The sequence below is a fragment of the Mizuhopecten yessoensis genome, unplaced genomic scaffold (genome assembly GCF_002113885.1).
Source record: "Mizuhopecten yessoensis strain PY_sf001 unplaced genomic scaffold, ASM211388v2 scaffold11129, whole genome shotgun sequence".
Lineage (NCBI taxonomy): Eukaryota > Metazoa > Mollusca > Bivalvia > Pectinida > Pectinidae > Mizuhopecten > Mizuhopecten yessoensis.
Genome location: NW_018408894.1, coordinates 1,024,046 through 1,039,369, shown reverse-complemented (window position 1 = coordinate 1,039,369; position 15,324 = coordinate 1,024,046). Strand labels below are relative to the sequence as shown.

Here is a 15,324-nt window from a genome sequence, read left to right as displayed (position 1 = left end):
AGTCACTGGAAATAGAATATTGTGTCTCATTTATTATAGTCCCTGAAAATAGGATATTTTGTCTCGTCTATTATAGTCCCTGGAAATAGGCTATTGTGTCTCGTCTATTATAGTCCCTGGAAATAGGATATTGTGTATCGTCTATTATAGTCCCTGGAAATAGGATATTGTGTATCGTCTATTACAGTCTCTGGAAATAGGACATTGTGTCTTGTCTATTATAGTCCCTGGAAATAGGACATTGTGTCTTGTCTATTACAGTCCCTGGAAATAGGATATTGTGTCTTGTCTATTATAGTCCCTGGAAATAGGATATTGTGTATTGTCTATTACAGTCTCTGGAAATAGGACATTGTGTCTTGTCTATTATAGTCCCTGGAAATAGGACATTGTGTCTTGTCTATTACAGTCTCTGGAAATAGGATATTGTGTCTTGTCTATTATAGTCCCTGGAAATAGGATATTGTGTCTTGTCTATTATAGTCCCTGGAAATAGGATATTGTGTATTGTCTATTACAGTCTCTGGAAATAGGACATTGTGTCTTGTCTATTATAGTCCCTGGAAATAGGATATTGTGTCTTGTCTATTACAGTCTCTGGAAATAGGATATTGTGTCTTGTCTATTATAGTCCCTGGAAATAGGATATTGTGTATCGTCTATTACAGTCTCTGGAAATAGGATATTGTGTCTTGTCTATTATAGTCCCTGGAAATAGGATATTGTGTCTTGTCTATTATAGTCCCTGGAAATAGGATATTGTGTATTGTCTATTACAGTCTCTGGAAATAGGACATTGTGTCTTGTCTATTATAGTCCCTGGAAATAGGATATTGTGTCTTGTCTATTACAGTCTCTGGAAATAGGATATTGTGTCTTGTCTATTATAGTCCCTGGAAATAGGATATTGTGTATTGTCTATTACAGTCTCTGGAAATAGGACATTGTGTCTTGTCTATTATAGTCCCTGGAAATAGGATATTGTGTCTTGTCTATTACAGTCTCTGGAAATAGGATATTGTGTCTTGTCTATTATAGTCCCTGGAAATAGGATATTGTGTATCGTCTATTACAGTCTCTGGAAATAGGACATTGTGTCTTGTCTATTATAGTCCCTGGAAATAGGACATTGTGTCTCGTCTATTACAGTCTCTGGAAATAGGATATTGTGTCTTGTCTATTATAGTCCCTGGAAATAGGATATTGTGTCTTGTCTATTATAGTCCCTGGAAATAGGATATTGTGTATTGTCTATTACAGTCTCTGGAAATAGGACATTGTGTCTTGTCTATTATAGTCCCTGGAAATAGGATATTGTGTCTTGTCTATTACAGTCTCTGGAAATAGGACATTGTGTCTTGTCTATTATAGTCCCTGGAAATAGGATATTGTGTCTTGTCTATTACAGTCTCTGGAAATAGGATATTGTGTCTTGTCTATTGTAGTCCCTGGAAATAGGATATTGTGTATCGTCTATTATAGTCCCTGGAAATAGGATATTGTGTATCGTCTATTGCAGTCTCTGGAAATAGGACATTGTGTCTTGTCTATTATAGTCCCTGGAAATAGGACATTGTGTCTCGTCTATTACAGTCTCTGGAAATAGGATATTGTGTCTTGTCTATTATAGTCCCTGGAAATAGGATATTGTGTCTTGTCTATTATAGTCCCTGGAAATAGGATATTGTGTATTGTCTATTACAGTCTCTGGAAATAGGACATTGTGTCTTGTCTATTATAGTCCCTGGAAATAGGATATTGTGTCTTGTCTATTACAGTCTCTGGAAATAGGATATTGTGTCTTGTCTATTATAGTCCCTGGAAATAGGATATTGTGTATTGTCTATTACAGTCTCTGGAAATAGGACATTGTGTCTTGTCTATTATAGTCCCTGGAAATAGGATATTGTGTCTTGTCTATTACAGTCTCTGGAAATAGGATATTGTGTCTTGTCTATTATAGTCCCTGGAAATAGGATATTGTGTATTGTCTATTACAGTCTCTGGAAATAGGACATTGTGTCTTGTCTATTATAGTCCCTGGAAATAGGATATTGTGTCTTGTCTATTACAGTCTCTGGAAATAGGATATTGTGTCTTGTCTATTATAGTCCCTGGAAATAGGATATTGTGTATTGTCTATTACAGTCTCTGGAAATAGGACATTGTGTCTTGTCTATTATAGTCCCTGGAAATAGGATATTGTGTCTTGTCTATTACAGTCTCTGGAAATAGGATATTGTGTCTTGTCTATTATAGTCCCTGGAAATAGGATATTGTGTATCGTCTATTATAGTCCCTGGAAATAGGATATTGTGTATTGTCTATTACAGTCTCTGGAAATAGGACATTGTGTCTTGTCTATTATAGTCCCTGGAAATAGGATATTGTGTCTCGTCTATTACAGTCTCTGGAAATAGGATATTGTGTCTTGTCTATTGTAGTCTCTGGAAATAGGATATTGTGTATCGTCTATTATAGTCCCTGGAAATAGGATATTGTGTATCGTCTATTGCAGTCTCTGGAAATAGGACATTGTGTCTTGTCTATTATAGTCCCTGGAAATAGGACATTGTGTCTCGTCTATTACAGTCTCTGGAAATAGGATATTGTGTCTTGTCTATTATAGTCCCTGGAAATAGGATATTGTGTCTTGTCTATTATAGTCCCTGGAAATAGGATATTGTGTATTGTCTATTACAGTCTCTGGAAATAGGACATTGTGTCTTGTCTATTATAGTCCCTGGAAATAGGATATTGTGTCTCGTCTATTACAGTCTCTGGAAATAGGATATTGTGTCTTGTCTATTATAGTCCCTGGAAATAGGATATTGTGTCTTGTCTATTATAGTCCCTGGAAATAGGATATTGTGTATTGTCTATTACAGTCTCTGGAAATAGGACATTGTGTCTTGTCTATTATAGTCCCTGGAAATAGGATATTGTGTCTTGTCTATTACAGTCTCTGGAAATAGGATATTGTGTCTTGTCTATTATAGTCCCTGGAAATAGGATATTGTGTATTGTCTATTACAGTCTCTGGAAATAGGACATTGTGTCTTGTCTATTATAGTCCCTGGAAATAGGATATTGTGTCTTGTCTATTACAGTCTCTGGAAATAGGATATTGTGTCTTGTCTATTATAGTCCCTGGAAATAGGATATTGTGTATTGTCTATTACAGTCTCTGGAAATAGGACATTGTGTCTTGTCTATTATAGTCCCTGGAAATAGGATATTGTGTCTTGTCTATTACAGTCTCTGGAAATAGGATATTGTGTCTTGTCTATTATAGTCCCTGGAAATAGGATATTGTGTATCGTCTATTATAGTCCCTGGAAATAGGATATTGTGTATTGTCTATTACAGTCTCTGGAAATAGGACATTGTGTCTTGTCTATTATAGTCCCTGGAAATAGGATATTGTGTCTTGTCTATTACAGTCTCTGGAAATAGGATATTGTGTCTTGTCTATTATAGTCCCTGGAAATAGGATATTGTGTATCGTCTATTATAGTCCCTGGAAATAGGATATTGTGTATTGTCTATTACAGTCTCTGGAAATAGGACATTGTGTCTTGTCTATTATAGTCCCTGGAAATAGGATATTGTGTCTTGTCTATTACAGTCTCTGGAAATAGGATATTGTGTCTTGTCTATTGTAGTCCCTGGAAATAGGATATTGTGTATCGTCTATTATAGTCCCTGGAAATAGGATATTGTGTATTGTCTATTACAGTCTCTGGAAATAGGACATTGTGTCTTGTCTATTATAGTCCCTGGAAATAGGATATTGTGTCTTGTCTATTACAGTCTCTGGAAATAGGATATTGTGTCTTGTCTATTGTAGTCCCTGGAAATAGGATATTGTGTATCGTCTATTATAGTCCCTGGAAATAGGATATTGTGTATCGTCTATTGCAGTCTCTGGAAATAGGACATTGTGTCTTGTCTATTATAGTCCCTGGAAATAGGACATTGTGTCTCGTCTATTACAGTCTCTGGAAATAGGATATTGTGTCTTGTCTATTATAGTCCCTGGAAATAGGATATTGTGTCTTGTCTATTATTGTCCCTGGAAATAGGATATTGTGTATCGTCTATTACAGTCTCTGGAAATAGGACATTGTGTCTCGTCTATTATAGTCCCTGGAAATAGGATATTTTGTCTCGTCTATTATAGTCCCTGGAAATAGGATATTGTGTATCGTCTATTACAGTCTCTGGAAATAGGATATTGGGTCTTGTCTATTATAGTCCCTGGAAATAGGATATTGTGTCTCGTCGTTTTACAGTCCTTGGAAATAGGATATTGCGTCTCGTCTATTATAGTCCCTGGAAATAGGATATAGTTACAAAAGTGCCACAATTTAATATTTGGAAACATTTACTTAATGATATTACACATGGATAATGCAATAAATACTAGTTTGATGTATATGTAGAAAGTAACAACACTGTATGAATTATAAAAAAAAATATAAAAGAAATGAGAGATAAAATTCCGTGACATATTGGTGTAGTGATGAAAAAAAAATAGTTATGAAATGGTATTTGTATAAAGTGGTATCCTGCAGTACAGCTATAAAATAGATTATGTATAGCTGTTAAATCATATCTGAACAGTAATGTTTGCATAGCTAAAAAAAATATTAGTATAGCAAAATTGTACACCCCATAGAAACAAATATATATGATAGTTTTAAAATCATGTCCATAAAATCATAGCTGTGTACTGTATTTATGAAATTGTGGTAACATGGGAAGCTCAAAAAGAGGCTTGCACCTATTTCTAATACAACAATTGTAAGTATGATTTAATGTTTCTTTCCTTAGGAGGATAGAAAGAAAATAGATGCAATTGATTGGTTAGTATTTGACCAATCACAGCGATCTGAAGCAATGAGACAGGCCAATGCAGTAATGCGTTCATTCATTGGTAAGTTGTTTTTAAGTAGAATCTCCTCCTTGTCATAATCAGAATAATCCCCTACTCTGACAGTAACCAACACACTGGTTATTCTACCAGGCTACTGAATTGATGAATAAATGAGAAAAGATATCCATAGCAAAGCTGTGTGTTTTATTCAAACCAATCAAGAATCGATTGCATTTGTATGACTGGCAGCTGTCGAAACTATTTCTGGTGGGTTCTGTATCATATTCCATCTCAATCTGAATTTGAGATTTTTAAACCAAAATTTCTTATTCCAGAATTTTTTTGGGGGGGATTGGCAGGCTCATCAGGCCTGAGCCAATAGAGATCATGCTAGCACGAAAAGGCAAACAATCGCCTAATATTTTCTTGTTGTTGAGTTATTCATCCGACGAAGGGCACAATAAATGTTTAAAGTGATTTTTCGTCATTTCATAAAGGACTTTTAGCGAAATATGTTCCAAAAGAAAAGATGCTTTTTACGGAGAAGTTTAACGCCTGCCGTATTGAGATCACCTATCAGACATGACGTCAGTATTCTACTGAATTTGTGACGTCTGGTGGTAATCTTCGATACTGAAAATGCTAGGGAGACAACTTTTGTAGCACTTCGTTCGTAGTATATGTAAGAAATACTAACTTATTCAAATATCCTTATGTTGTAAATTTTTTATTTTAAATCAAATGTGAGTTGATGACTCATCATTGAAATACGCTGAGTCATGGCAATGATTCGATTCTGATTATGGGAATAGGTCCAAAGGGGAAAAGACTTATATCGCATTACTGTTGTCACGTGTGAGTGTAATGCATTGCTCTTTAATTTTGAAGTCAAATATAACAAATTTTGCTAATTCTGCTTATTTGCTCAATGCATTTTTGTGAAAATTTGGGATAACATTATGGGGTGATGCTACGCAAGTGCACTCGTTTATTTTCATATTTTGCCCTGATTTTGAATAGTTTGGTTTCCTGTCCTATCAATAACGCAACAAAGGCTTGCTCCTTTAACGGTTAGTCGTTTACCTTTAACTAGTGCGATGTGTACTCACCCCATTATATATTGGTTTAAAGAAGATAGGAACATATAAAAGTGTTTCTCATTAATCTCATTAGGTGTCACTACGCATGTGCAGTTTTCTATTTACATTAGGGCATCATATTACCACATGGTTTTGTTTTGTAATAGTGTTACGGAGGCACGGTAGCCTAGTGGTAGGACGCTGGGCTCGTGACCGAAGGGTTGCGTGTTCGAGTCACGGCACGGCACTGTTTTGTATCTTTGAGCAAGATCCTTCACTCCTCGTGTGCCAGTCTTCTCAGCTTTAAATGAGTACATGGTTGGGCAGTACTAGAATTGTTGAATGCTAGCTGTAAGTGCAGAAATGGCAGCCTCGGCTGTATGCTCCCCAGGGAGTTGAGAAAGGTATTTGCTTGTTGCAAAGGCCCTATAACCACGGATAATAATTTGTGAACCGCTGTGAGACGACCTACGAACTAGGTTGTGATAAAGCGGTATATAAAAACCTCAAATTATTATAATTATTATTATTATGGCCCATCGACTTGTCCGAGAGTTAAAACCATTCTTGAGAATTTATATCATGCTTGAGAAGTGAACATTACCCCGAGACTTTACATCATGTTCAGAACATTGCCCGATATTTCCTCTAGTGCCATGGGCACTTTGACTTTAATATGATAAATATCTTGTTTGCTCATAGCCATCAAGAAGCTACATGCTGCTAAGGAGGTGTTCCACAAGTTACCTGCCGACTCCATAGATGTAATTGTGAAGACTTGGCAGTACCAGGTACACCATTGAGTTAATAGTTACTCAGCTGCTGATGGATTATCATATGAATAAGACACTTATTTTTAGATTGGTACACCATTGAGTTAATATTTACTCAGCTGCTGATGGTGTATAGATTATCATATGAATAAGACACTTATTTTTAGATTGGTACACCATTGTGTTAATATTTACTCAGCTGCTGATGGTGTATAGATTATCATATGACTAAGACACTTATTTTTAGATTGGTACACCATTGTGTTAATATTTACTCAGCTGCTGATAGATTATCATATGACTAAGAAACTCATCCTTTAAAAAAAATGTTTGTTTGCAGTTTCCCTGTTTGCATTTATTTCACTGGGTAGGCAGGTTGGATTTTCTTTTTCGAAATCTCATATTCCTATATAAAAACCCTTAGTGTCATTGGTTTTTTCAGCAACAACAACAAAAATTACTAAAAGTTGCAAGAAATGTTTGTGTTGGTGCCATTTATAGGGAGTCGGTTGGGAAACTGCAAACACAATATTTTAAGGATGGCCCTTTATTTGTTTCATATTTTAATTTCATCATGCAAAGTTTGATCAGCAGAGATATATTATTGAAAGGTTTAGTCTAATAAAAAAAAAACTTTTCTGATCATGATGTAATTAGTAAAGATAAGACACATTTTACTGATTTATCCCAACATTTCACTGATTGTTGTGAGATAACTGTTTGTGGTGTGGAATAGATGTGTTGATGACTGGACAGGTCAAAAGGGGAAACATACTTGTTTTTTTTTATATCTGGACTTGTTCACTAATTGGCTGTACTGTGTTGATGTTTACAGACAGGATCAGCTGACTTGCCTCCTGAGGAAGCCAACAGTGTGCGGGAATACCTGTGTCACAGAGCCTACCTTGTGAGTCAGCACATCACTTTCACCTCTTATTAAGTTTGTTTGGTTCACATTATCTCCATATCATCACAGCTGTTGCGAAAATATTAAACCCAAAACAAATAGATTAATGAAGCATTGTTATAATGACTTAAAGATTCTTACAGACTTTAAAATCTTTATTGATATGGTTGTTTTTTCACGATAATTTAAAGCTGCTTTTCAATTTTTTGGCTGTCAATTTAACCAGATGTTAATGTTACGAAAACCTAAAGTAAAAGACAAAACAAGTTTTCATATCGGTGAACCTAAGACCAATTCTTCTAAAATGATTTTTGAAATGTTGTGCTAAAAGTTGTGCATATTGAAGCTATTACCTATGATATACATCTCTTTTTTTACATATAAACAATTTTTCAAATTGTAAACATTGGACATTTCACACAACAAAAATACCCTTAACATTGTTTGATGTATAGGTGTGGTAATAAGTTGTGTGTTCTTTGTAGAATGCCATGGACAGTTTCAATGACTTGTTCAACCAGTACCATCATACCAAGCCTACCAAGCCAACGCTGGCAGAGGCCGCATCTTTTACTGAGAAAGTGGCACACGAACAGCATATGAAACGCTATCAACAGGAATTGGACAGGTGGCGCCACCACCTCGACATACAAACCAAGGTACTGCAATACTGTAAAGGATTTTGACAGTTTCATTTTCTCATATTTGTGAACTATATTTGTGAAAGCTGTTGTACATGATAGAAAAGTTGAACATTACTATTAATTACACAATATGCTGTCATAGCATAGTCCTTGATTTGTTGTTCCAATATCACTGATTTGTTGGTTAAAATCCCTGACCCACCAGCATATTACATAGCAAATGTGATTTTACAGCGTTGTTGAGAATTAGCTGGAAAAGCAACATCTATTTATTATTAGCTCACCTGGTACGAAGGACCAAGGTGAGCTTATGTCATACCGTTCGTCCGTCCGTACATCAACAATATCTTTTAAACGACTTCTTCTTCTTAACCACTGATTGGAGTTCAACTAAATTTGACTGGAAGCACCCCTAGGTGGTGGGGATTCAAAACTGTACAAATATTGGGGTCTGAGGGGCGGGGCCAAAAGGGGTCAATTTGGCTATATTGCTTTAAGCGACTTCTTCTCTGGAACTAAGAAGTGGATATCAACCATATTTGACTGGAAGCATCCCTAGGTGGTGGGGATTCAAAATTGTACAAATGATGGGGTTGACCCCCCAGGTGCTGAGGGTTGGGGCCAAAAGGGGTCAATTTTGCAATATTGCTTTAAGCAACTTCTTCTCTGGAACTAAGTAGTGGATATCAACCATATTTGACTGGAAGCATCTCTAGGTGGTGGGGATACAAAATTTTACAAATGATGGGACTGACCCCCCAGGGGGATGAGGGGCGGGGCAAAAAGGGGACAATTTGGCTATACTGCTTTCAGCGACTTCTTCTCTGGAACTGAGAAATGGATATCAACCATATTTGACTGGAAGCATCCCTAGGTGGTGGAGATTCAAAATTGTACCAATGGTGGGGCTGACCCCCCAAGGGGCTGAGGGGCGGGGCCAAAAGGAGTCAATTTGGCTATATTGCTACAAACAACTTTTTCTGTAGAACAATGTCATGGATATCAACCATATTTGACTGGAAGCATCCCTAGGTGGTGGTGATTCAAAATTGTACAAATGGTTGGGCTGACCCCCCATGGGGCTGAGGGGTGGGGGCCAAAAGGAGTCAATTTGGCTATATTACTTTCTTCCTCTCTGGAACTAAGAAGTTGATATCAACCATATTTGACTGGAAGCATCCCTAGGTGTCAGCGATTCAAAAATGTACAAATGATGGAGCTGACCCCCCAGGGGCTGAGGGGCGGGGCAAAAAGGGGTCAATTTTGCAATATTGCTTTAAGCGACTTCTTCTCTGGAACTAAGAAGTGGATGTCAACCATATTTGACTGGAATCATCCCTAGGTGGTGGGGATTCAAAATTGTACAAATGGTGGGGCTGAGCCCCCAAGCGGGCAGAGGGCGGGGCCAAAAAGGGGGCAATTTGACTATATTGCTATAAACGACTTCTAGAAATATGCCATGGATATTGATCATATTTGATCGGAAGCATTCATGGGAGGCGGGGATTCAAAATGGTACAAATGGTGGGACTGACCCCCCGGGATAAGGGGTGGGGCCAAAAAAAGTGTATTACTTGGAAATGGTTGAGATCCCCACCATATAACCATGGTATACAATTGCCGAGTATAAAGAGAAGAATGCACATTTGCTTCCAGGATGGCTATAGGGTCTGGCTCCATCCTTGGAGACATAATCCCTGGGCCATACCTTTAAAACTGTTGAGATCCCCACCCCAAAACTATATATACAAATGCTGGGCATAAAAAGACGAATGCAGTCATGATATCAGAATAGACCCTGGGGTCTGACCGAACTCCTAGGGACCTAGTTTATTAGTCACAGCTTGGAAACAGTTGAGATACCCACCCTATAACGGTATATACAATTGCTGAGTATAAAGAGATGATTGCACATATGCTTCCAGGATGGCCTTGGGGACTGCCCCACCCTTGGAGACTTAACCCCTGGGTCATAACTTTGAAATGGTTTAGATCCCCACCCCAAAACTATATATACAATTGTTGGGCATGAAAAGACGAATGCAGTCATGATATTAAAATTGGTCCCAGGGTCTGCCCCACCCTTGCAGACTTAAACCCTGGGTCATAACTTTGAAACGGTTGAGATCCCCGCCCCAAAACTATATATAAAAATGCTGGGCAAAAAGAGACAAATGCAGTCACGATATTAGAATTGATCCTGGGGTCTGGCCACAACCCTAGGGACCTAGTTTCTGAGTCAAAGCTTGGAAACAGTTGAGATCTCCCACCCCATAACCATATATAACATTGCTGGGCATGAAAAATCCTGGGGTCTGGCCACAACCCTAGGGACCTAGTTTCTGAGTCAAAGCTTGGAAACAGTTGAGATCTCCCACCCCATAACCATATATAACATTGCTGGGCATGAAAAATCCTGGGGTCTGGCCACAACCCTAGGGACCTAGTTTCTGAGTCAAAGCTTGGAAACAGTTGAGATCTCCCACCCCATAACCATATATAACATTGCTGGGCATGAAAAATCTAATACAGATATGCTACAAGGATTGGCCTTGGGATCTGGCATATTCCCTTGATCTCATTTGGAGAATTTTTTGCCATGATTGCTTTGGTATTCAGGTGAGCGATACAGGCTCTTGTTTAAAAAAAAACAGATTAATTGCGACTATAAATAAGAGTTGCTGAACAAAGTGGACAGATTTCTTTTTCATAACTAAAATGTATAGGCCAAAGTGAAGAGAATTGTTGTTACTGTTAAAAAAGATTTACAGAACAAAATTTAGTGATTTATAAATAAGATTTTTAAAACAAAGAGATTATATAAATAGTAATCATGAGAAAGATTTACAGATCAAATTCAGTTATAATGTATGATATTACTACAACTGTTGTGAAAACTATGTTACATGTTTGTCAATGAGGACAGGTATTTGTATATTTGTGATTATGTTGCAGACAACCAAGGGGATGATATACAATGTGTTACTTTTCGCGGATGGAGGCTGGATGGTGGACCAGAAACAGGTGCAGTAGCATATACTAGTCACTTTTCAGTGTTGAGGAGGAGGGTTTCTACATACATACATGCCATATCTAATGATTGGAGCATGAGACTCACAAAAATTACTTCACAAAAATTCGAATTTTCAATCAGTCCCATGAAAAGAAACAAATCTTGGTCAATCTTAGTGAAGAAACAATAGGAATGAATATTAAACAGCAACATAGGAACGAACGGAAATGTAAGTTGTGACCATAAAAAATCAAAATTTGTTCTCTCGTTGTCAGGATGGGAAAAATTATTAATAACTATTTACACGATAAGGAAAGTTTCCTCACAATTGGATACATGACAAATAAGAAATAGATTGGTGAGCGTGAACGGTGTCCAGACGATATGTTTTTTGAGTAGTTTTCAATGGATTAACTTCAAACTTCATAGGAATGTTCATTGCCATGATAGCTCGAACAAGTTAGATAACCGCAATTATCGGACCATAATTTATGGTGTTATGACCCTTTAGTCAATTGCCAAAAAGTTTTCAGGGCAATAAGTTCAAACTTCAAAAGAAGGTTGATTGCCATGACAGCTCGGACAAGTTCGATAACTACCATTGTCAAACAATAATTTATGGAGTTTTGCCCTGGGCATATTATTCGTGGTACCCTTGTTAGTCTTTGATTTTCGTTGTTGAATGTAATTCACACAAAAATTGTTTCCTCTTTTTTTTTTTTTTTTTTTTAAAGTGTCGCTATTTTGCACGGGAAAGTTATGGCATGTATGTACATCATACTTACATGCCAAATAACCTATGCCATTTGCTCCTATAACGTAAAAATCTGTGCCCAAAAAGAAAATGCTTTTTTTATTGACTAATGTCTCGGCTTACAATATTTTACTGTTATATGTCAAGGAAATTTTAGTTGAAATGATGTTATCCTTATCCTACAAGAAATATTATGAAAGGATTCTGCAATAATGTCAATTCCTGCAAGGGAACATGTAATAATTTGACAAAAAAATGTTCATTGTTTACACTTTGAATAAAGAAATAAGTAAAAAAAAAAAGGTAAGATTTTGCCTATAAGGAAGTGTATTCTGATAAATGGTCTTGAGATTCAAATGCAAATTCTCTGACCATTGGAAAAAAAAAGGGAAAGATATCCAATTGCTTGTACTTTGTGATATATTTTAATGTCACAGCCTTTTCAAAATTGTAAAAATTGACTATTGGGGGAAACAGAAGGAATTACTTAAGTATTACATTAGTTCAGTGACTTGATAAAATCCTTGATTTTCATTTCACAAAATTCTTGTTTCCCATTTCTGACAGGTTGTTTCCCCTGATACCAATCGTGAACACCAGATGGGGTTGCTAAGACAGTTGGTGTTGCCAGGACTGTGCTTCCTTCTCCACAAAATCCTGCACACAAGTGGCCATTATGACGAGTGTCTAAAAATTGCAGATCTTGTGGCCTCTGAGCAACATGGTCTTTACAAGGTACGAAACAATTCTTTATATCTTAAAAACTTAATCTTTGATGGACAAAATAAAAATAAAAACATATTTGAAATGTGAAGGGTCTGTACAAATGAGTTGACGCAAGTGTACATGTTGTCATTGACAGGTATTCCGGAAAGATGAATTACAGCAATTACTGCGGCTTTTGAGGGATTCTTCATTGTCCAATTTGAACAAGAATTTAGATCCCCTTGGATATCCGTCACAAATGGACCAACAGCCAGTCAACTTGTGAACCTGTGCTATTCTTCATACAAACAATATTGACCTTGTTCATTTTGAGCATCCATTGTCTTCTGTTGACAGAATAATGGACTGAAATAAATTGAAGGGACTATGTGCTGATTTGTGCCTTTAAAATGTTAACTGAAACCACACACGAGTCTAAAGCGTTAAGTTAATAGGTACATCTATAGATCAGATGTTGATTCAGAATGAATAATTGTTGATGTTGTACCTGATTCTGTGCAATGGGGACTGAAATGTAAGCGGTGCAGATCATCAATCATGACAAGTTCCTTTATGGGGAAAGTTTCCCTCGTTTTACTGAAGTTGTAATACACAAATTCTTCAAATCATGTGACAACATTGGAGAAACAAATGATTTGGAGGCATGACATTGGATCAGTGAATCCCGTTAATGTAGGTGCTATTGTGAAAGTAAGGTAGAAAGGTTGGCTTGTAATGTGAAGTCCATTAATTGGACTTTATACATGTTACCAAATTTTTTCCCTTTTTTTCTGGACCTTGTCAACATTCAATTTAGATACGAGGAAAAAATTCTGTTGTCAAATTTGAAATATGTTCATGTATTAAGACTGGGACTGGAAATGTGACTGCTGTCATGGCTATATATTGATCACCAATTTGATACTATAGTTATGTCCTGATGACACCCTGCATTGTAACTCTTGGTTTAAACAAGAGTGTTTTATGAAATAAGCTGAACAGGCAGAACTGATATGTGTAAGTGATTGGGTTGTAAGGTAATGCATGTGAATCAAAGTACATGGTAAGGAGACGCCATCCGAAGTAATTAAACGTTTGATGATGACATCTTGTATGCATTGTTTTTGACACATGCGTTAGATAACGCAGGTGTCTAGGGGATCGCGCATACTACAAGTTTGCTTAACGTGTAATTGCGCTTTCGATAGCAGCGACATCTGTAACCATATATGGTATCTCTGTCCTTATATGGAAACTGATATCTCCTTATATGGAAACTAATTCATTTACTTTTCATTCATATGCAAATGTTTTCGGCAGGGACCCCTAGCATTTCTATTCATACCATAGTGATGCCATTTTGTGGTTAGCCTACTAATAGGCAGAGAAAGCATTCACTTCGATACTTTCTTAACTAGCCATGCTTGTATTTTGTGAGTATACAATTAATAAAAAAATATTCTAATTAATTTTCTGACCAAGCTTTGCTTGCTGAAATTGTGCTTCCGGCACTCTTCCCCAAAGCGGATGGTTTCCTCTGACCTACTTACTGTACAGGACAGTTCCCATCACAATGTTTGGGTCACTAAAGCTTTGCTTTATATCACAAGATTACCACTGCAAATAATTAAGCCTGAAATTATATTACTGACCACTTTAATATGACTATTCTTTCCGTCAGAATTAAGAAACTCTCCCCGAAATATTCTGTCCATTTCAGTATAGTCACAGAATAGATCGACAGGACTTGTTATTTTTTTTCTACGGCATCGCTATTGCATAACCATATCATTTCTGAACAATAACCCATACCTTGCGGTAGTTTCTTCAGATTTTTTGGGATATTATGAAATTTTGAAAAAAGAAAGTGTAGTTGAACTTAAGGAATAAAATGAAACAAAAAACATTTTATTTGATGCAACAATGGTTTATTAGCTCACCTGGCACTTCGTGTCACAGGGGTCAAATATGTCAAAAACTTCAAACGACTTCTTCTGAAGAACTAAAAAGTATAGAATCTTTGGTGGCTTCCTGGGATAGAGACCAACAAAGTTTGAGAATAAAAAAAGGGGTTTGACCTACTTTCAAGGTCACAGGGGTCAAATATGTCAAAAACTTCAAACGACTTCTTCTGAAGAACTGAAAGATATATAATCTTTATATTTGGCTGGTGGCTTCCTACGGATAGGGGCCAACAAAGTTTGAGAATGAAAATTACCTTGACCTTCTTTCAAGGTCACAGGGGTCAAATGTGTCAAACACTCCAAACGACTTCTTCTGAAGAATTAAAAGGTATAAAATCTTCATATTTTGGCTGATGGCTTCCTGGGATGGAGCCCAACGAAGTTTGAGAATGAAAATTACCTTGACCTTCTTTCAAGGTCACAGGGGTCAAATGTGTCAAACACTCCAAACGACTTCTTCTGAAGAACTAAAAAGCATAGAATCTTTGGTGGCTTCCTGGGATAGAGACCAACAAAGTTTGAGAATTAAAAAAGGGGTTTGACCTACTTTCAAGGGCACAGGGGTCAAATATGTCAAAAACTTCAAACGACTTCTTCTTAAGAATT

The 15,324-nt window shown here is 36.8% G+C and overlaps 1 protein-coding gene across 2 annotated transcripts in view; it reads left to right on the top strand.

The window, feature by feature from the left end:
• Positions 1-13,859, top strand: part of LOC110466293 (nuclear pore complex protein Nup107-like) — a 66,205-nt gene extending 52,346 nt beyond the window's left edge. For both annotated transcript variants that reach the window (XM_021522698.1, XM_021522699.1), the window contains exons 21-27: positions 4,837-4,939; positions 6,661-6,749; positions 7,567-7,638; positions 8,124-8,297; positions 11,238-11,306; positions 12,617-12,784; positions 12,912-13,859. In XM_021522698.1, coding sequence (XP_021378373.1) covers positions 4,837-4,939; positions 6,661-6,749; positions 7,567-7,638; positions 8,124-8,297; positions 11,238-11,306; positions 12,617-12,784; positions 12,912-13,040 — 804 coding nt within the window. In that variant the 3' untranslated portion in view covers positions 13,041-13,859. The remainder of the gene's footprint in view (positions 1-4,836; positions 4,940-6,660; positions 6,750-7,566; positions 7,639-8,123; positions 8,298-11,237; positions 11,307-12,616; positions 12,785-12,911) is intronic.
• The last annotated feature ends 1,465 nt before the right edge of the window (positions 13,860-15,324 follow it).